The 23,291-nt window shown below is 36.0% G+C and overlaps 1 protein-coding gene across 3 annotated transcripts in view; it reads left to right on the top strand.

Moving 5' to 3' along the window:
- Positions 1-23,291, top strand: part of N4bp2l2 (NEDD4 binding protein 2-like 2) — a 67,198-nt gene that overhangs the window by 8,198 nt on the left and 35,709 nt on the right. Inside the window, exons 3-6 of one of the 3 annotated variants that reach the window (XM_013027302.1) lie at positions 3,692-3,816; positions 7,364-7,452; positions 8,059-8,135; positions 10,580-10,951. In XM_013027302.1, coding sequence (XP_012882756.1) covers positions 3,692-3,816; positions 7,364-7,452; positions 8,059-8,135; positions 10,580-10,781 — 493 coding nt within the window. In that variant the 3' untranslated portion in view covers positions 10,782-10,951. Of the gene's footprint in view, positions 1-3,691; positions 3,817-7,363; positions 7,453-8,058; positions 8,136-10,579; positions 10,952-23,291 lie in introns of those variants that run through there. The other 2 variants (XM_013027301.1, XM_013027303.1) reach the window with 2 other exon arrangements.

Here is a 23,291-nt window from a genome sequence, read left to right as displayed (position 1 = left end):
GGTCAGAGAGGAGAGGAGATTCTAGATTACCTGCGTTGTACTTATGGTCAAAGAGGCTACAAGCTAAGTTTTGCTGCTCACAGTTAGAAACTAGGAAACACAAGAAAAACTTTTCTAGAGCTTCAAGAAGGAACACTGGGCTACCTATACCTTCTTAGTTTAGTGGGTTTTGTACTACTGACCTTTAAAACCATAAGATAAATTCCTTATTGTTTTATGCCACCAAGTTTTGGCAGTTATCACAGCAGTCATAGGAACTATGACTTACAGTTAAAGAGATAGATTCTCTCTCACTCTCGCTCTCTCGATTGGAAACAAGACATCTAATTTAACATGCTAAGAAATATTTACCCTAGTTAGATCCAGTCCTATTTCAAGGAGGGTCAAATGCCTGGGCAAAGTCTTAGACAGACTTAGGCTTGGTCTTGAAATAGGAACAAAGCAAAACTATGTAGTAGTAAATGAGGTAAAGATTTCATAAAGTGTCTTTTACTTAGATATTTTTGTCTTTAGAAATCACTTCAGATGCACATGGATGTGTTAAAAACACACTGTGCAGCTCTTAGAAATTTTAAAAATAGAGCTGGGAATGTGGCTTAATGTTAGAGTGCTTGCCTAGCATGCAAGAAGCACTGGGTTCGATTCCTCAGTTACCACATAAACAGAAAAAGTTGGAAGTGGTGTTGTGGTTCAAATGGTAGAATGCTAGCCTTGATCAAAAGAAGCTCGGAGACAGTGCCCAGGTTCTGAGTTCAAGCCTCAGGACTGGCAGAAAAAAAACAACAACAAAAGAAATTTTAAAAATAAATTATAAGTCAGGTACCAATGGCTCACACCTGTAGTCCTTGCTACTCAGAAAGCTGAGATTCAGGGCTCTCCATTCAAAGCCAGCCTAGGCAGTAAAGTCTATGAGAAACTTTAATTAACCACCAAAATTTGGAAGTGGAGCCATGACTCAAGTGTAGAGTGCTAGCCTTGAGCAAAAAAGCCCAGTGATAGTGCCCAGGCCCTGAGTACAAGCCCCAGGATTGATGTTAAAAAAAAAAAAAGGTAAACTTTTTGTGGGTCTCTTTTTTTTTTTTTTTTGTCGGTTGTGGGGCCTGAACTCTGGGCCTTCCTTAGCTCTTCAGCTGTAGACTAGGACTCTACCACTTGAGCCTCAGACCCACTTCCGGCTTTTTCTACTTATGTGGTGCTGAGGAATGGAAAACCAAGGGCCTCATGCATGAAAAGCAAGCACTCTATCACTGAGCCACCTTCCCAGCCCCCTCTTTTTTTTTTTTTTGTCGGTCGTGGGGCTTGAACTCTGGGCCTGGGCGCTGTCCCTGAGCTCTTCAGCTCAAGGCCAGTGCTCTACCACTTGAGCTACAGCGCCACTTCCGGTTTTCTGGTGGTTTATTGGAGATAGGAGTCTCACGGTCTCTCCTGCCCGGGCTGGCTTTGAACCTCGATCCTCAGATCTCAGCCTCCTGAGTAGCTAGGATTACAGGCGTGAGCCACCAGCGCCCGGCTACCAGCCCCCTCTTTTGAAGAGCAGTGTTCCTTGAGTGAGAAATGATAAGGACAGAGTATTTTAGTAATTCATGATTGCAACATTTATTGTGCAGTTTCTGTAGATCAGAAATTTGGGTATAGTCTGCTGAATGCCTTTGATTCAGGGTTCTAACAGTTTAAAGCTTTGGTCATGTGTTGTCTAATTTGAAGATGGCTTAACTTGAGGATGATATGATTCCAAGAACTCACAGGTTGTTGATAGGACTGTTATTTGTGAACTTGGGTTGAGGACCTCAGTTCCTTACTTGGTTTAGGCTGGAAGTTTCCCTCATTTCTTGGCTATTTAGACCACTCTTCATTCAAATGAAACTGGTTGTTGTTTTTTTGTTTTCTGTCAGTCATAGGTCTTGAACTGTAGGCCTGGGCACTGTCCCTGATCTCTTCAGCTCAAGACAAGCGCTCTACCACTTGAACCACAGTGCCACTTTTGGTTTTCTAGTGGTTATTGGAGATTAGAGTCTTACTGACTTTCTTGCCCGGCTGGCTTTGAACCATGATCCTCAGATCTCAGCCTCCTGAATAGCTAGGATTATAGGTGTGAGCCACCCTCACCCGGCTGCAACTGTTTTTTTTTTTTAAGTGAGAAAGCAGACAAACCAGAGTTTAAGACAGAAGTGGGTTTTTGTTGTTGTTTTCTTGTATTGGTACTAAGGATTGAATTCAGGGCCTCCTTCCCACTCTTACTTGGATGGCTTGCTACTCGAGCAATGCCTCTACCACTTGAGCAATGCCACCCGTACAACATTTTTTGTGTGCTGTTTTTTTGTTTTTTGTCGGTCCTGGGGCTTGAACTAAGGGCCTGGGCACTATCCCTGAGCTGCTTTGCTCAAGGGATAGCACTCCACCTCTTGAACCACAGTGCCACTTGTGGCTTTTTCTGTTTATGTGCTACTGAGGCATTGAACCCAGGGCTTCATCCATGCTAGGCAAGCACTCTACCACTAAGCCACATTTCCAGCCAGCAATTTTTAAATATAATTTTATTGTTATTACTATTAAGGTATTGTATAGAGGGGTTACCATTTCATAAGTCAGGTAATGAGTACATTTCTTTTTTTGGTCAGTGTCATCCCTTCACTACAACACTTTGCCAATTAATTATAGAGCTTCTTTATAAAGCCTACCCTACCAGGCTTTGAACTGTGATCATTAGATTTCAGCTTTCTGAGTAGGTAGGATTATAGAGATGATGCTGTATTTTATTTCTTTTTTTTATTGTTTGAGATAATTCAGGAACTTGAAAAAGATGCATTAACAGTCTATGCTGGCAGGTAGGAAAATAAATCTCTTCAAGCTAAACTTTAACTCTTGTGATTTATATACTTAAGAATTTGATCTATATACAAATTTGCCCAGATTTAATGTTGACCTGATTTAGTGATAAAGTTTACTGCTCTTGCCCCTTAATTAAAAAAAAAAAAGGTTGGTGAATTTAAACCATTTCTTGGATGTAAATATGTTACTATAGGTATAGATAATGGTATTAACATCTTTTTTTAAAGCCATCTCAAGAGCAGACATGGTCAAATATGGTCTTTCCTAGATGGGCTATGCTGCTTAATCTTAATTTCCTTTTGTATCAAATTTGAGGCAATTTTAGGTACCAAATATAAGTACACTAAGATTAAAACATAGGATACTGGCTGGGAATGTGGCTTAGCGGTAGAGTGCTTCCCTAACATGCATAAAGCCTTGGGTTCAGTGCCTCAGTACCACGTAAACAAAAAAGGCCAGAAGTGGTACTGTTGCCAAGTGGTAGAATGCTATCCTTGAGCAAAAAGAAGCTCAGGGACAGTACCCAGGCCTTGAGTTCAAACTCCAGGACTAGAGGAGGGGGGGAACCCAAAACCAAAAACATGGACACTACTTGACATTATTTAGATAGTGGATACGGTGTGTTTTAAAATGTTGTAATATAAATGTTGTTTTAAAAGCTTTTTATAGTGGCTCTAATTGTGAAGATTTATGTAAGAAATGATTGTTGAAATCTGAAAGCTTTTTAACATTGTTTAGCTCCTGTGTAATTCTGTTTGCAATATATCTTAAGAATGAATAGCAGACAATAACTTTCTGTATGGTCTATTTCTCATGGTTATACATTTTACAAATAGCACCTTATGATTTCTTTTATTAACAGAATTCTACTTGGTCAGAGCCGTGATGGCATTGTATTCAGCACTGATGACTATTTTCGCCATCAAGATGGGTACAGGTATAATGTTAATCAACTTGGTGATGCCCATGACTGGAACCAGAACAGAGGTGTGTTTTAGGCCAAATCTCTTGAGATAGAATATTTGGCTAACAGTCACAAGACATAAGGTTTATTCTGACTTATATTTTTATCAGCTGAATGATGTTTACAAACTATTTCAGTAACTTGGAGTCCCAAATTCTTTGCAAGAAATGATGATAAATTATATTTGCCCTACTGGATCAAATTTGTTGTGAAAATTGTAGAATTTACCTAAAATATGTTTTGAATTATAAATGTTTTACTAATAATAGCTGATAAAAGAATAGCAGTATGTCATATTTTAATGAGTTTTATATCATGAATAAATAACCGATACTATTGTCACATGTTATAAAAGTTATTTCCCCTAAAAATAATGCCAGTGTATTTCACATCTCAGTATAATACTGTTAATATTGGAAGTTTTTATCATTGATGGTGTGCTGTAAGAAAACCTATGTAATACATTTGTTTTTAGAATATGTGGGTCAGTTTCTTTTCATCATGAACAGCAGTCTTGATTGTGGTGGTCAGTTACTTGGGGACTTTTTTATATTAAATTTACTTACATGGATATCCATTATGCATACACTGCAATTGCAAATTGGACATTCAAGTATTAATTTCTGTAGGTAAACCTTACTAAGTCTAACATACACAGGAATATTCCTAAAAGAGAAACAAGATTATGTTGGGATAGATGGAGGGCAGTAAGGATAATGAAAGGGATATTGTTGATCAAGGTACATTATACACAAATTGATAGGTTGAATTGAAACTTCTTTGTCCAATTAATTATAGATAATGAAAAAAGAGAAAGAAAACATTATCATAGAAATGAAACCACAGTAACTTTGAATTAAAATTAAGATTCTATAGAATATTATATTTACCTCTCCAAAATTTATAATTTTGGGAATTCTTTAGTTTTTGTTTTGTTTGTTTGAGGGTCCTGAGCTTGAGCTTTTTTGCTTAAGGCCAGCATTCTACTACTTGAGTAACAGGTCTCCAACTTTTTTGTGGGTTAATTGAAGGTAAGAGTCTCACAGACTTTCCTTTTTATACTTATTTTGAACTGTGCGTCTCAGATCCTGGCATCTTGAGTGGCAAGGATAATGGGAATAATAAGCATATATTAGTTACACAGTAGGGAGTTCATGGTTCATGTGACATTTCTACTCATGTATATAGTATATTTCAGTTAGTCTCCCTCCACTCCCTCTCTCCAATGGGTTTCATTGTTCCATTATTGGAAACAACTTTGACCATATTCATACTCATTTACCTTCTTTGTTAGTTTAACTCCCTCTTGCTGGCAATGCTCACCACCTCCAACAGGGCCTGTTTCTCTTTCTTCATTATTCAGCACTCCTGGTTGATCAACAGCTTTTACTGATTTTTTTTTTTGAATGTATAGTTGCAATGTGTTTCAATATTATTCACCCTCTTATTTTTAAAAAAATATATCCCTGAGCCTCAGACTCAGAGATTATAGATTATAGGTCTGTAATGAGGCATAAACATTTTTTAATTCCTCCAGATTATTCTAAAATGTGGTTGGAATTATATTGATTTTCAGCTACGTATGTAAATACATAATACTAAGTTACTATTGTTTTGTGCTGGGCCTGGGACTTGAATTCAGGCCGTGGGCACTGGCCCTGAGCTTTTTTTTTTTGCTCTTATGATAGCACTTTATAACATGAGCCACAGCTCCACTTCCAGCTTTGTTTGTTTTTGTTTTGTTTTGTTTTTGTGTGTGTGGTTAATTGGAGATGAGTCTCTGTCATTCTCACTGACTTTCTTGTCTGGGCTAGCTTTGAACTGTGATCCTTAGATTTCAACCTCTTGAGTAGCTAGGATTACAGGAGTGAGCTGAGCTATCAGCATCTGGTGACAATATATACCCCCTTGACACCCTGACCCTTGTCTCAGAAAAGAAAAATTCTGAAAATTACATTTTATGGATTTGAAATTAACCTTACTTAATCATTTTTTTTTTTTTTTTGTCGGTTGTGGGACTTGAACTGTGGGCCTGGGCGCTGTCCCTCAGCTCTTCAGCTCAAGGCGAGCGCTCTACCACTTGAGCTACAGCGCCACTTCCGGTTTTCTGGTGGGTTTTTATTGGAGATAGGAGTCTCACGGTCTCTCCTGCCCGGGTTGGCTTTGAACCTCGATCCTCAGATCTCAGCCTCCTGAGTAGCTAGGATTACAGGCGTGAGCCACCAGCGCCCGGCCTTAATCATATTTTTTTCCCCCTGTTGGCTGCAGTGCTTGAACTCAAGGCCTAGGCACTGTCCCTGAGTTTGTGCTCCAAGCTAGCACTCTACCTGAGCCACAGTGCCATTTCTGCATTTTTGAGTAGTTTACTGGAGATAAGAATCTCAAGGGGACTTTTCTGCTTGGGCTGGCTTCAAACCAATCCTCAGGATTTGTGATCCCAGCTTCCTCAGTAGATAAGATGACAGGCTTTGAACCACTTGCTACCTTACATTAACTCCCCAAGTGAGCATCATAGTTGTTTTTTTTTTTGCCGGTCATGGGGCCTGAACTCTGGGTCTGGGCCCTGTCCCTCAGCTCTTCAGCTCAAGGCTAGTGCCACAGTGCCACTTCCGGCTTTTTCTGTTTATGTGGTGCTGAAGAATCGAACCCAGGGTCTCATGCTTGCAAGGCATGCACTTTACCGCTGAGCTATCTTCCCAGCCCCAAAGAGCATCATAGTTTTAAGAAAACTAGATCAGTTGAACTGTGGTATTGTGTTATCTGGTATTATAAACAACTTCTTCTAAGTAATAAGGGTTTTTTGTTTGTTTGTAACCACAAGCCTTTGTTAATTAAAAAACATCACTTGTAGATAATTAAATACTTGCACCACCATTTGCATTTTTCTTAGTAAACCATTTTCTCAGCTCTGTTTGTGTGTGGGGTGGGGGGAAGCTTGAACTCAGGGCCTGGGCACTGCCCCTGAACTTTTTTTGCTCAAGGCTAACATGATACCACTGAAGCCATAGCTTTTTTTCTGTTGATGTGGTACTGAGGGATTGAACCCAGGGGTTCATGCATGCTAGGCAAGCACTCTACCACTAAACCACATTCCCAGCTCCTCAGCTCTGTGTTTTAACCTAACATATTTAACTATTGTGTTTCTGTATTTTAATTATTGCCCTTTCATTTAATAATCTCTGACTTTTTAGATCAATACATTTCTACTTTTGTATTTGGTCTGGATTAAATTGTAATTTGTTCCTTTATCACTTTAATTTCTACAAATGAAACTTTGGTCTAGAAGTGCCATTAGCTCTAAGGTCAACCAAATATTCTTAAGGTGTCTTATAGCCAATTTATCAAACCAATACTCAGCCCAGGGAATATACCTAATATGGTTAAGCCGCTTAATTCCCTCTTAATCTAGTAGAGCCCATATTTACCAGGACATTTACTCAAGAGATTGTACAGTTTTAGTTTTAAATATGAGATGTGACACATTTCTTAATAGTAAATATTTAAATTTTATTTTGTATATTTCAGCCTAATTTTTTGTTGTTTTTGTTTGTAATATATTTTCTATTTCAGCAAAACAAGCTATTGATCAGGGAAGATCGCCAGTTATAATAGACAACACTAATACACAAGCTTGGGAAATGAAACCATATGTGGAAATGGTAAATATGAGATGTGGGATTTTTTATTTTTTGGTCTTGTGAGTTTCTTATTGTAAATTTTTGGTTCTTTATTTTTTTTTTTTTTTTACTAGTTTCAACTCAGAGCTGGGACACCGTCCCTTAGCTTTTTCTGTTCAAGGCTGTTTTACCACTTGAACCACAGCACCACTTCTGGCTTTTTGCTGGTTAACTGAAGATACGAATTTTTCTGCCCCAGCTAGCTTCTAGTTGTGATCCTTAGATCTTAGCCTTTCTGAGTAGCTAGGACTATAGATGTGAGCTATTTGATTGATCTTTATTTTTAAAACATTTGTCCTTGTTTTCTAAGAAGTTTGTTGATTTTCTTTTTTTTTTTTTACATTGGAAAAGGTGCTTATGATGAAATATACATATACTTGTTTTTTGTCTTGAATAGTAATTGGAATTTGTTCAGTTCAGTAGTCTTAATATTTTTTCCCAAAACACAGTATTTTACAATATAGCATTATTCTTGATTGAGCAAACTTAGAAGTGTTGTTTAAGTTAAACTTATATTTATCTGCCTTCTTTTTACTTTTAAGAACTGTTCTATGGGTTTTGTTTTTTTTTTTCCTTTTCTTTATGTAGGCCATAGGAAAAGGATACAGAGTAGAGTTTCATGAACCTGAAACTTGGTGGAAATTTGATCCTGAAGAATTAGAAAAGTAAGGCACTCAAAATTCTTTTTTGAATCTTCATAATTTTTTTCTTTTAGTTACCTTCCTTTATGTGGCCAGTTTCTTTCCTAGCCTTTGCTTGTTGACATTACTTGTTACTAGGAACTACTGCTTTTTATTTTCTCAAGAGGAACATTGACTTAAAGGTTTTTGAGGAGTCTTACCTTGTTAAAATTTATCAGACATGCTTTGTTAAATGTTACTTTTCTTAACGTGAATTCCTCCATCTTGTTTTATTTAATGCTATTGTGGGTCTAGGAAACATTGAGGGTAATAACCCCCCACGATTTTTAGCTAGGCCTCTTCTCTGCTTTGCCCTTTCTCCTTCATCTCCCCATTTTGGGCTCCGTCATCAGTTTTATCTTGTTCTTTCATTGTCTTTTTTTTTTTTTCCTTGTCTCAGATGTACTACTTCAGGTCCTTAATTCTACACTAAGATCCTTATAATCAACGTGATTTGGATTTTTTTTTTAATGGGGGGGGTGGTTTAGGAAAGTAATATAGTATATTTACCTTGTAACATTGCCCTTTCAGAGGAGGAAGTAGTACATTACATCAAACATTGTAATATTTCTTCAGCTGATCATGACTGTTCAGTCTAAGTAAAGAAGAAAGATCCAGCTGTGTGCCCATGGCTCATGTCTGTAATCCTAGCTACTTAGGAGGCTGAGACCTGAGGATCATGGTTCAAAGCCAGCCTGGGCAGGAAAGTCTGAGAGACTCTATCTCCAATTAACCACAAGAAAATTAGAAGTGGCACTGTGGCTCAAGTGTTAGAGCACTGGCCTTGAGCTGAGGAGCTCAGCGATAGCACCCAGGCCCAGAGTTCAAGTCGCATGACCAACCAAAAAAAAATGTCAAAAAAAAAAAGAAGAGAAAAGATCCTATGAAATCTAATTTTATTTCTGAACAGGTCATGGCTGCCAAACAAGTAAAGATCTGACTGGGCTTCCTGTTATCTGATGTAAAGAAAACTGAATTTTTAGATTTTAATAGATTTCAATATTTGTGAAAGACTAGTTCTTCCATCCAGCTCTTCCATTTATGTTTTTTTTTTCTCCCCTATTTCTGTTTTCCTTCTGCACTTTTACTCCCTCCTTTTTGGTAATAATTTTATTGAGGTTTAATTCACTTAACCATACAATTCAGCAATTTTCAGTATAGTTCCAGAGTTGTGCAGCCATCATTTCCAAATCTCCCCAACCTTCTTGGGCACCACTGAGGATGGATTAGACTAAAGGCATCTTGCTTACTAGTCAATGTTCTGTCACTTGAGGTCCCTACCCCTCACCCCTTTGTGCTTTAGTTTAGTTTTCTAGATAAGGTCTCCAACTAACTTTGCCTGAGCTAGCTTCCATCTGTGATCCTCCTGTCTCTTCCTCCAAGTAGCTGGGACCACAGGTGAGCAGCAGGCCCAGCCTTCCTTTTTCATGTTGTAAACCAATTTTTTTTCCTCTCACCTCAGTTTGTCCTCTTTTATCATTAAGCTCTACCACTCAGCTGCTACATCCCTAGCCTTTGAAGTGTGTTCTGTATATGGGATCTAGCTAATCCTTTTTGCCTTAGCTCTTATGCCTTTGGCTACTTTTTAACTTGTGTTCTTATATATTTTTCTGCTATTGCTTGCTTGCCTGCCAAACTGTATCACCCTTGAGGTAGAAGAGATACAAATTTAAAATGAAAAGATAATTGAGTTACACTGAATAAATGGATGATCATTAAATCATTATGGTTTCATTATTTGTTGTATTTTTATATTTCTTAAATACAAACTATCTTCACATAGCAAGGCCAATTTAATATCTGGCAGAGTCTGATTTTTGGAAGAATTAAGAAAAACTAAATTTTGGCTTCTGAAATTAGTCATATCTTGCCAATTTTTCAAAATTTATTTTTAATTTTTTGTAGTACTGGGTACTAAACTCAGATATTGTGGGCAAATGCTGTACTGATTAGAGCCTGTTACATGTTTATTTCATTCAATATTTGTTCCTGAGATATGCCAAATTGTTCTCTTTAGTAATGTGTTACCAATAAAATAATACATTTTAAAAATGTGATAGGAACCATTCTAAAATAACTTAATAAATGATATACTGTTTTGCATTGTAAGTCTTTGAAGTCTATCCTAAATTCTTCTGCAATTCTAAATTGTGTAATTCAGTCTTTTAATTTTTTTTAAATCTTTGGTTTTGTTATTTAAAAGGGGATATACTAGTAAATAATTGCACGTAAAGGATGTAAAAAATATTTTCTGTGCAACAGCTAATATGAATCTTTTTGTGTAAAATGTGAATAAACAAATTATACCTTCTAATGTTTATTTGTCAAATATTTATAATCTATGTAATATTACTCTAAAATACATTTAAGCTCTAAGCCTAATATATTCTGAAAAAAAAAAGATTCAAAATCTTTTTCTGTTTTGGTAGGAGGAATAAACATGGTGTTTCTCGAAAGAAGATTGCTCAGATGCTGGATCGTTATGAATATCAAATGTCCATCTCTATTGTAATGAACTCAGTGGAACCAACACAGAAAAGCACACAAAGACTCACCCCTCCACAGGGGAGTCAGAGGTGGGGAGGCGCTCTAGGCTCACATAATCAAGTCTGTGTCACAAATAACCATTAAGGTGGCTATTCTCAGTTAACATCTGTTGCTTGTTCTTGAAAAAAAATTTAGTGAGCCTGCTTTGAAGTTAAAATAGTTTGAAGTAAAAGAAGACAATGAAGCCTCACAAAGATGTTCCCAACAAGTTCTTTAAATTCTAAAGTATAAATAAAAAATATATAAAAATTGTATTTTAAATGTTTTTATAATCTTTTGTGGCAATACCTCTGATCATTATGAGTAACAGAATGTTAGGGATTAAGATCTTGTCTAAAATTGGATTTTAAACTAATTTTACATCTTTTGTAAATGTAATGGAATAGGTTTTAAATAGCTTTTTTAAAACTTTTAATATTTACCCTCACTACCTTCAAATACTTAAGAAATACCAGCTTGTCATAGGAGAGTTACTTATTCTCCTATTCATATACAAGTAAATTACATTTTATCTAGTTTATCAGTGTGACAAAATTACTTCTAAGACATAATTAGCATGTTCAAATAAAATTCTTCAGCAAATATTAGTAGAATTATTAGTAACCATGGAAGTTTTCTTTAAAATACACATAAGTGTATGTATTTATCACATAGTATAGACATGTTCATTACCCTTCTCAAGCCATCTCAATCCTCCTATACACTTGCTAGTTGGAAGAATACAAAAGCAAATAACTGTATATTTAGAAAAAAAACATTTCAGATGATTATGATAATTTTCATTTCTTTTTATTCAATTTAATGTATAATTCTAATATAAAAAATAATATGGATAAAATTTTTTGGACAGTTGATTAGTATTGATAATAAGAATGTTTGTTCTATATAGTACTATATTTCTCTTAGTTCTAATTTTTTTTCTTTAGATTTAACTATATTCCTTTCACTGAATAGTTTTCTTTGTTTTCTTGTGTGCTGGGGATTGATTAAACCTAGCCCTCACACATGCTAGGCAAACACTCTTACTACTGGGCTCCATCCCCAGTGCTGAATAGTTTTCTAGATTGTATTATGTCTTTCCCTTAAAATTTTAGAAATAATGGGGCTGGGGGTTTAGCCCAGTGGAAGGACGCCCGCCCAGCACGCACAAGGCCCTGGGTTCGGCCCTCAGCCCTGGGGAAAAAAAAATTTTTAGAAATAATATGTACTTTATTTTGGTCTTGTAATTCATACCTGCCTTCAAACAAAGCTTTTGTTTATCCTAGTTAAATATTTTTCTTTGCAGTGAATAAAGAATACATAAGAAATTCTATCTTATAAAATATTCTTTAGGGCTGGGAAGGTGGCTCAGTGGTATAGTGTTGCCTCATATGCATGAGGCCCTGGGTTCAGTTCCTCAGCACCACATAAACAGAAAAAGCCAGAAGTGGCGCTGTTGCTCAAGTGGTAGAGCATTAGCCTTGAGCTGAAGTGCTGAGGGATAGCTCCCAAGCCCAAAGTTCAAGCTCCATGACCAACAAAACAACAACAACAAAAATCCAAAAATATTCTTTAATCTTTGGTTTATTCTAGGAAAAAGTTTATCTAATTTAATACAATTAAAAAATTAACCTTTAGATATTTAACATGATAATATTTCATGACCCTTAAACTTTCCCCTAAACTATAGCCCATCCTAAATCTTGTATTCTTTCTTCATTTATTATGTTAAAAGCTTCCACTTATTTTTTAACTTTAACTGTTTTTCTATGTCTTTATATTGCCCTTTAATTGTGAGGCTGAAAAGTAAATACAGTACTATCAACAAGGTCTTTATTACAGTTCCTTTAGTGAAATAATATGATTTCTATTTATTGTATGCTTTGGTGCTGCTTATATTTGAATTAATATAATTTTGCTTTATTTTGTTTAACATAAGTGTATATTTGTGTATATTTGTTCATCTTAACTACATGTGATGTAGTAGAAATATACTAACACTTGTTTTGTGTGTAAGTGTATATATTTTCCTATATACATACCTTCATTCTTGTTTTTATATATTCTTAATTTTAGAGTAATATTTGTACTTGTATTTCCCAGGGTTTATTATATAAATTAACAGTTTTAAAACTGTACAGAAAGATTAAACTTGGGAAAGATGAAGCAACTGTTAGATATACTATGTTTCCCTTCCCTCTGTCTTTATGAAGCTTAGAAGCTTAGAAGTACATATTGAAGATACAGAAAATTTTCTTTGAGAGATATGAGGAAACATATTTATGTTAGACTTTAAATCTAAAATAATTTCCAAATTTTATAATAGATTTAATTTTATTTCCTGATACTTCTTCATACTTAATAATCATTTTCAAGTTCTTAATCATTTTTAGTTAAGTTTATTTTATTAAAAAATTTTTTTATCAGTTGTGGGGCGTGAACTGTGGGGCCTGGGTACTGTCTCTCAGCTCTTCAGCACCACTTCTGGGTTTTTCTACATACTTGGTATTGAAGAATTGAACCCAGGGCCTCAAGCATGCAAGGCAAGCACTCTACCACTGAGCCATCTTCCCAGCCCTCTAGTTAATTTTTTAAAATGTTAAATTCTTAACTAGGGACCAATGGCTTATACCTAGCTAGTAGTCCTTGCTACTCTGGAGGCTGAGATCTGACAATGGTAGTTTGAAACCAGCCCTGGAAGGAAAGTCATGAGATTCTTATATCCAATTAACGACCAAAAAGTGGGTAGTGGAGCTGTGGGCTCAGATAGTAGAGTGCTAGCCTTAAGCAAAAATGCTAATGGACAGTGCCCAGGCACTAGATTGAAGCTCTAACACCCACACAAAAGGAAAAAATAAATTCTTGTGAGGTAAGGAAATTAACATTCCAAAAGAATTTCCTTTTTTTTCCTATAGAAAAGTAATTAGTAGATGTCCAAGCATTAAAGCTAACTTAAAGAACAATAGAAGGATAAATATGTAAAGAAAGGTACTAAAATCACTATTATAAGACATTGGTGTTAAAAATATGTAGAAATGTAAAATTTACCAGTTTATCAAAGTTTTTAAAATTCAGATAGTCTTGTGAGGATGGAGTGGGGAGCACTTACAGGGCTTCAAATCAGTGCCGTGTTCTGTTACAGCTTTTTACTCATACCTGGGCGTACTCTACTGAGCTAAGCCTCCAGCCCAGCATTTTTCTGGGTTGGCTTCTAACCATGAACTTCCCTGCCTTAGTCTCCTAAGTAGCTAGGATTATAGGGATGAACCACTGGTATTCCATTTCATATACTCTTTTAAAAAAAAATGTTGTTATAAAGGTGATGTACAGAGTAGTTACAGTTACATAAGTCAAGTAATGAGTACATTTCTTTTTGGACAGTGTAGTTTCACATAATCTTAATACTCCACTTCTATACCTTTTTCTAACTTGGTTTATATAACAAAGAATAGGCATTTTTACTAAGTATACATAACATGTATTATACAGTTTTTAGTTTGGTTCAGCAAAATTAAATTTAGTTATTTGCTTTTTTTGGTGGTTTTAATGTAATCTTTCCACTTAAGCATTCTGAAAGAAAATGGTAACATTTTTATATTTTATTTGTGTAAATGTAAGATTATTTCAAACACAGGATTCTTGTGATTAGAATAATAGGATTTTGGCATTTGAAGTTTGCATATCTTGTTCAAAATAGATTATTGAATTTTCTAGTTTTATATACAGATAGGTTTCAGAAGGGTTCAGACTTTGAAATGAATTTTGAGATGTAACATTACTCAAATTTTTACTGTAGAAATGTAATCCTTTGGAAGTGATTTTCTATGTATTTATTTTGGTGATATTTTCTTTCAAAAGTATGTATTTTCAATATATTAGTGCCTTGACCAGATAGGTTTAACTACCAGTCTATTGAAATTTAATGTAATATTATGACATGAATGCAGTAACTGATAAGGGCTGAAATTGTATTGTTTTTGCTTGTTTTTTACCTCTGCAACCTACATAGAATAATACGTTAGTCTAGAATCATAACAAAATATTAGTTTAGTTTTTGTGCAGTGACATCCAGAATAGATAGTTGGGTGACAGCATAAAAAGTAAATTAAATTGGTGGTTTTTAGAATTAATTTTAGAGGTTATAATCACCATGTAAATAATCTTTGCCCTGTTAAAATTGCTAATTATATTTTTGTAAGTATACTGGGAAGGGATACTATACAAAGGACTTGTATCTTGTTTGGTTATGATTTTCTTTTTATAAGTTAGATAAGATCAGCATACCAGTTTTTATTTTTTTAACTAAAGCCAAGTACCAGTGACTCACACCTGTCAGCTACTCAGGAGATTGCGATCTGAACATCCAGTTTAAAAATCAGCCAGGGTAGGAATGTCTGTGAAACTCAAACCTTCAGTTAACCACCAGAAAGCCAGAAATGGAGCTGTGGCTCAACTGTTAGAGTTCTAACTTTGAGCAAAAAAGCTCAGGGATAGCTCTCAGGCCTCAGGACTGGCACCAGCCTGGTAAAGAAACCATAAAACTAACTTCAAAATGATAGACTTTCGTGGGCTGGGAAGGTGGCTCAGTGGTAGAGCCCTTGCCTTGCATTCATGAGGCCCTGGGTTCAATTCCTCAGCACCACATAAACAGAAAAGCCAGAAGTAGTGCTGTGGCTCAAGTGGTAGAGCGCTACCCTTGAGCTGAAGAGCTGAGGGACAGTGCCCAGGCCCAGTTCAATTCCCACAACTGACCAAAAAAAAAAAAAAAATGATAGACTTTCTTATACAGCAAGCAGATTTTCTCTTTTAAACTGTCCCCAGGAAGCTAATAGAATTGTTTGTTGAAATAGATTGGGGAAAATGAGTATATTTCTTGTCAGGCATTACCCCTCTTTTGTTTTCCTCCCACTTTTCTTCTCCACCCCTCCCCAAGTTGTAAAGTTCATTTCCAACATAGCACCTTACCACTTGACTCACAGTGCCACTTTTGGTTTTCTTTTGAGTAGTTAATTGGAAATATGAGTCTCATGGGGACTTTTCTGCCTAGGCTGGCTTCAAACTGTGATCCTCAGATCTCCGCCTCCTGAGTAGTTAGGATTACAGGTGTGAGCTACTGGTGTCTATCGATAGTTTAATTTTTAAAAATAGAATATACATGTGAATAAGCATCAAGTTTGAATATCTCAGTATATGATTGCTTCCAGATTATGCACAAGGACAAGAGAAAGGAGTAGCACAAAGAACTTTAAAAAGAGTCTCAGCTGTAAATTGTTTTTCTCTTTATCTGGAAGCTAAGTGTATGGGGCTGGAAAGTATTAGTTGACTTTTGTTTGTTTTTGTTTTTGCCAGTCCTAGGGCTTGAAATCAGGGCCTAGGCACTGTCCCTGAGCTTCATTTGCTCAATGTTAGCACTCTACCACTTGAGCTGCAGTGCCACCTCCAGCCTTTTCTATTTATGTGGTAACTGAGGAATTGAACCCAGGGCTTCATGCGTGCTAGGCAAGCACTCTACCACTAGGCCACATTCCCAGCCCCTTAGTTGACTTTTTGTATATCTAATGAAAGTTACGTAGGAATTTCCATTAGAAATAATCATTTGAGCTGGGCGCTGTCATTTTCAGTATCAAACTGGAAGCTCCATTTTATTCTCATGTGGATCAACTTTCTTAAAGCTTAGCACCAGCTGGCCACTGGTGGCTCATGCCTGTAAGGCTGAGATCTGAGGATCTTGGTTCAAAGCCAACCTCAGGAAGCAAAGTCTGTGAGACTGTTATCTTTAATTAAATCACCAGAAAACTGGAAGTGGCGCTGTGGCTCAAGTGGTAGCGCTCTTGCCCTGAGCTTGAAGAGCTCAGGGACAGCACCCAGGCCCAGAATTTAAGCCCAATGATTGCCCCCACCTCTCCCCCCCACCCTAACCCCCCCCCAAAAAATCTTTTTTTCCCCAACAAATTGTTTGATAATCCTGTTACAGATATGATCATTGGCATGATTGTTTATCATAACACATACCTCAGTACACATTTATAACATCAGTAAGCTTTCTTAAATAAAAAGATTGTTTTGCTAGGCGCCTGTGGCTCACCCCTATAATTCTAGCTACTCAAGAGATTGAGATCTGAGACTCTCAATAGGAAGCCAGCCTGGGCAGAAAAGTCCCTCTATCTCCTAAAAGAAGGGGGTGAGGGGGAGTTGAGCTGCAGCTCAAGTGGTAGAGCACTAATCTTAAGCATAAAAACTTGAGGACAGTGCCCAGGCCAAGGGTTCAAGCCCCAGGACTGGCAAAAAATAAAAAAAAGTTTTTTTTTGTAGCATGTACTCAAACCACTGTATAACCCTCTGATACTAGAACTCTAGACAACCACCTTGACAAGTACTATAGCTGATTTTTTTAAAAAAATGTCTTGTAAATTGAACCACTTTTTGAAGACTTAAGAAATTTTGAGAGGAACTACCATTTGCTTATCACCTGTATTCGTAACTAAGGAAAAACAATCTGTTTATGATTAAAATGCAAAATACTTTTTATATATTGGCTTTTTTGTTGTTTCAATTCTGTTTTCATTTGAGAGACCTATAAAAGTAGTTCATATACAGCTAGTTATTGTTGGAATCATGTGGCTTTCATACCATCTAATTTTTTTTTTAGGACAACAAAAGGATAGAAAAATTTGGAAAAAGATAAAAGAACTGCTTTGCTTTTTTTCTTCTTGTCTTTTTCTTTTTTGCCTTTCGTAGTAATCTTGGAAATCATGTTTCTCTTTCTTTCATAGTCCTTTCCTGTGGGTGTACTTTTTCTTCTATCCATTTTGTGCTCAGCTATCTTCCTGTAACCTCTTTTAACATTTTTAATGAAGATGATGGGATTGTGACTAGAACTGGATATAACCTCTTTCCTTCCTACATGCCACTGAACATAAACACTTCCTTTTCAACCTTGTTAACAAAGTTAACTTGTAGGTCATCATTCAATTTATTTCTTGACCATGTGAGCGAGTAGGATTTAGATAGGAAAATGCTTAGAAAAATAATAAAAATTGTATCCAATGTGATGCTCATTGGTTGGAAATCTAATAAACAGCTATAGTACTTAGAAGTATGGATTTGGAAAAAAGGTACAGTAATTATACTGATGTAAGTAGGTGAAAATCACTATAGGATATATAGTAAAAAAATTGTATCCAATGTGATGCTCATTGGTTGGAAATCTAATAAACAGCTATAGTACTTAGAAGTATGGATTTGGAAAAAAGGTACAGTAATTATACTGATGTAAGTAGGTGAAAATCACTATAGGATATATAGTAATCTCTTTTTCTTCCAACAATTTTTTTCTCTGATAATCCTGTCACATTCCAGATATATCTTTGCACTGATGGCATATCACAACATACCTCTAATTAAGCAGTTTGGAACTTCAGTAAGCTTTACTTACTACATCATGATTAGAGATTACTGTTTGAATACTTAATTTATTTTGAGGGAAAGCTGATAGCTATTTTTAGCTGGACTCTCCAAGTGGTTCTTAATGTTCTGAACACTGCTGCAAAAAGCAATAGAAATTTTATAGCAACATGCCTTAATTTGGATGGCTTCTGTTAATGCCTGTCATAGTTAAGCCATAGTCTAGGTGTGATTGTTATTACAGTCTCTAAGTTTTTATAACAATTCTATAAGGGTTTTATATAGAAAAAATTAGGTTAAACACTTTAAGATTTCTTGATTCAGTGTAGGTCAGACTATGTTTCATCATCTTTGGACTATTTGGTTGTCTTTTAGAATTTTTTTAAGGTTGGAAATTCAAATGAAGAATTGAGTGCATCTTTATGATACTTTTATAGGATTAGAAGGTATGTTGATTTTTGTGAAATTGAGTGAAGAAATATATAAATGATTTAATTGAAAGTAGAGGAATTTATACAATTTAATGTTTCAATAACTTCTATAAATTATAAATTTCTATAATTGGTAATCACATTTCTGCAACATTTTTATTTGAATTGCTTATATATACTGTTAGCACTTTAATGTTTAAGGCTTAATATTTTCTCATTTTCACATTTGAAATGTGTAGTGTTCAATAAATGGATTGTTAAATAATGTAAATTGAGTTCTTAGTCTTTAGGCAATATTTCCTAGAATAAGTTAACATTATTTGTAAGTGGTATTATTTTTCTGTCTGCTTATTAAGTGTGATAGCAGTAATGTTATAGAAATTCTATTGGTTTTCTTTATGTTTTATGATACTTTAATTTTCCAAAATTAAAGAACAATAAAGGCTTTCTTAAAGTTTGTAAATAACATGTTGAATCAAATAATGAGACTATATAAGGAAAATCACCTCATTACAAAATGAAGAATTGTTATTTTAAAGTAATTGTGAAGGCTGACAGAGGTTAGGCAGCTACAGAAGAACTGTTTGAATCTAGCAGAATTTGGTTAATAATGTTTAAAGAAAGAAGCCATCCTCATAAATCAAGGTAAAGAAGCAAGAACTGATAATTTAGCTGCAGTGAAGATCTAGCTAATTAATAAAGATGGCCACACAAAGCATATTTTCAATATAGATGAAACAGTTTTACATTGGAGGAATGTTTCATCTAAGACATTATAGCTATCATAGCTAGAGAGATGTTAATACGTAGCTTCAGTCTTCAGAGGACAGGCTTACAGTGAATGACTTTAAAGTTGAAGCCAATTCTAATTTACCATTTCAAAAAACTTAAGGCTCTTAAACCTGCTCTTTGTGCTCCATCAGGGAACAGCAAAGCCTTGATGACAGCACATCTATTTACATGAGTATGTTTAGCACTGTTGAGACCTGAGAGGGGGAAGAAAAGATTCTTTAGCAGTGCATCTGGTTACCCCAGAGCTCTGATGGAGATGTACAAGATCAATGTTATATTCATGGATCAGAGTAATTTCAAACTTTCAGGTATTACTATTGGAGAAACACTTTTCATAGTGCTAAAGCTGCCATAAATAGTTCTTCTGTTGTAGCTGGGCAAAATAAATTGACAACCTAGAAAGGATTCACCATTCTTGATAGTATTAACATTCATGGGAGGAGGTCAAAATACCAACATTAACAGGAGTTTGGAAGAAATTGACTCCAGTCTTCATGGATGACAAGTATTCAAGACTTTAGTAAAGGGATTAACTGGAGATATGGTAGAAATAAAACTAGAATTGGAAGCCCAATCTGAAGATGTGACTGAATTACTGTAATCTCATGGCAAATATTTAAGGGCTAAAGAGTTACTTCCTATGGATTACCAAGGAAAGTGGTTTCTTGAGATGATTATTGCTGAAGATGCTATGAATATTATTGAACTGAGCTGAACATGGTGGCACAAGCCTATTCCAGTCTCCATGGAGGCAAAGACAGGAAGATTGTGGTTCAGTGCCAGACAACAAAGTTAAGGAGACCTTATCTTAAGAAAAACAAAAGGGCTAGTGAGTGCAAGTCCCTAGATTCAGTAATTCAGCAGCCATGAATATCAAGACTTTTAGCACCCTCTATGTCAAAAACATAATTTGTTGAGGTTTGGACGATCCACATTTTTAGCAGTATTTTTAAGGTATGTACATTTTAAAAGACGAAGCATTATGTGCATTAGCCTGGTACCAGTGTCTCATGCCTGTAATCCCAGCTACTCAGGAGGCTGAGGATGGAGGTTCAAAGCCAGCCCAGGTAGGAAATCCATGAGACTTATCTCCAGTAAACCATTCAGAAAACCAGAAGTGGCACTGTGGCTCAAGTGGTAGAGTGCAAGCCTTGAGCTGAAGAGCTGAGGGACAGTGCCCAGGCCCAGAGTTCAAGCCCCATGACTGACAAAATTTAGCCTATCATAGTACAAATTTAATTTGCTAGATTGCAATATATATAAATAACTTTTACATGTACTGGAAACTAAAATAAATCATTTTATTGCAGTGGCCAGGAAACAAACCTGGAATATCTAAAGTAGTTATGTATTGGGTTGATTTACTCGAGTTATTCAAAACGTAGGAGTTATATGGTTTTCTGTCACTTTTTTTTTTTGTTGGTCGTGGGGCTTGAACTCTGGGCTTGGGCACTGTCCTTGTGCTCTTCAGCTCAAGGGGAGTGCTCTTCCGCTTGAGTCACAGTGCCACTTCCAGTTTTCTAGTAGATTTTTGGAGATAAGAGTCTCACAGACTTTCCTTCCCAGGCTGGCTTTGAACTGTGATCCTCAGATCTCAGTCTCCTGAGTAGCTAGGATTACAGGCGTGAGCTACCAGCGCCAGGCTTTGTCACTTCTTATTTTTTGGAGATATTTCACAGCTTATTATGACAGCAAAGGGAGACACAAACATTACAATGCAGTTTTCTTGTTTTTTGGTCAATAATGGGGCTTGAACTCTGGACCTGGGTGCTGTTCCTCAGTTCTTCAGCTCCAGGGTCGCACTCTACCACTTGAGCCACAGTGCCACTTCTGGTTTTCTGGTGGTTTATTGGAGATAAGAGTCTCATGGCCTTTCCTACCTGGGCTGGCTTTGAACCTCCATCATCAGCCTCCTGAGTAGCTAGGATTACAGGCATGAACCATTGGTGCCAGGCTAATGCAGTATTTTTTTATTTTTATTTTATTGGTCAATCATGGGCTTGAGCCCAGGGCCTGATGCTGTCCCTGAGCTTTTTCACTCAAGGCTAGTGCCCTGCTACTTTGAGCACGGTGCCACTTCTGGTTTTCTGGTGGTTAATTGGAGATAAGAGTCTCATGGGCTTTGAACCATGATTCTCAGATCTCAGCCCCCTGAGTAGCTAAGATTACAGGTGTGAGCCAGTGGCACCTGACAACAGTACATGATTTTAAATGGCAGAGTATGAAGTTGCAATTTGGATTTCAATGTGAAGTCACATTAAATGGTTAACAGTTAACCCTTCTAATATCTAGCATGGTTGTTGGGTGAGCTAAGGAACTTGAATTAGTTTCAGCCCAAATAGTTCTTGGTTTAGTCTTGAAGTTCTGTGATTTTCTTTGCCTTTTGATGATCACTTTTTCACTTTAATATACATCAGACACAGGCAAAAGTAAGTCAAAAAATTTTATATAGTAGTTAAGAGATGTTATGAGAGATCTAGAAGGACATAATTTGATTTGTGTATGTGTGCACATGTAACATGTGCTTGCTTCATGCTCTTGATTGGTGTTCTAGCGCACAGTTGGCAATCTATCACTTGAACCAGGCTTCCAACCCTACTTATTGCTGTAATTTGGAGATGAAGTGTCTCAGATTTTTCTGTTTGGGCTGGCTCAATTTTCTGGTCTCTGTCCTGAATAGCATTCCAGGCATGTACCACTGCCACCCAACATAAAACCTGTCTTTTTAAATCAAATTTATCAAAGATATTCATATTCTTTATTGTCATAGACAATAGTTGGCCTGTGGAATAGCACGAAACAATTAGTGATTTTTGTATATGCTTATGAAAATATTGGCAACTTTTTTTAAACCTTTGTTATACGGGTTAGTATAATCTGAAAACATCGGTATTCCCATTTTTAGTGACAATTTTGCTACAGTAGCTCCACAAAGCAGACTGGTAAGCAGCCCACACAAATCTACTTCTTTGGAAAAAAATAAAAGGATTTTTGTTGTTTTAAATTCAAGCTTAATGAAAGTAAAAGCCTTTCTCTTGTTTTTCATGGAGACATTTGCTACCTTGTTTTTTATACATAATGTTCTCTAACGTTTATGTGACAGTGTGATATCAGCCTACCTGCAGTTATGTGTTGTTGGTTAATTACAGCCCGAGCTTCTGTGAAATGAGTCATTCAAGACAGGAACATCAGTTCAGGTTGAAGTTGGCTTTCTATTTTTATAATACAGTTAAGGAAGTCAGAATTGTCACAAGATTTAGTAGGCAAAAGAACAGGGCACAGGATGGAGGGTAAAAAGTAATTGGTAATATATGCTAATATAATTGCTGTTACTGCATTTTTAAGACTAATTCTAAAATTTTAGTAACATCATACTTCTTAGATTATTTTCTCTTACTTGCAAGTAGGATTTATTATATTTCTAGAAACAGTATCTTATTTATACAGATATGGTGATTCAACACCTGTAATCCTTGCACTTGGGAAGACTGCCAGCCTGGGCTGCATAGTGAGATCCTGTCAAAAAAACCTCTTATTTACAGGCAGGATAGATGATATTAGAGAAAGGAAATCAACAAAGAGCAGTTCAGTTTTAGTCATTGAACCTTTTCCGGTATTATGTGGATAAGTTGCTATGGGCTGAAATTAATGTGGAACTTTCTAGAAAAATATGTTAGACAAAAATTTTTAGACTTACTGAAAAGCAGCCTATCTTTAACAGAAGTTAGATGGTGTTATAGGAAAAATGAATCAAACATCTGCAATATTCAAAATTAAGAACGTGAATATGACTAATTGTAGGTAAACAATATTAATAGACACAGCAGTCCATTCTGATAGTGTAGTCTCCATTCTGCATGTAGAGTGGTTCTGACCTTTTAATTGGGAATAGTTAACAATTACCTCTCATTTGATTGTGTTTTAATGATGACAGAAGTCATCAAGTATTCTGGGTAGAACTCTCAGGATGGAACAGCCTCTGTTGCTT

This window comes from Dipodomys ordii, unplaced genomic scaffold (genome assembly GCF_000151885.1).
Source record: "Dipodomys ordii isolate 6190 unplaced genomic scaffold, Dord_2.0 Scaffold102, whole genome shotgun sequence".
Lineage (NCBI taxonomy): Eukaryota > Metazoa > Chordata > Mammalia > Rodentia > Heteromyidae > Dipodomys > Dipodomys ordii.
This window is presented reverse-complemented; position numbering and strand designations above follow the sequence as displayed.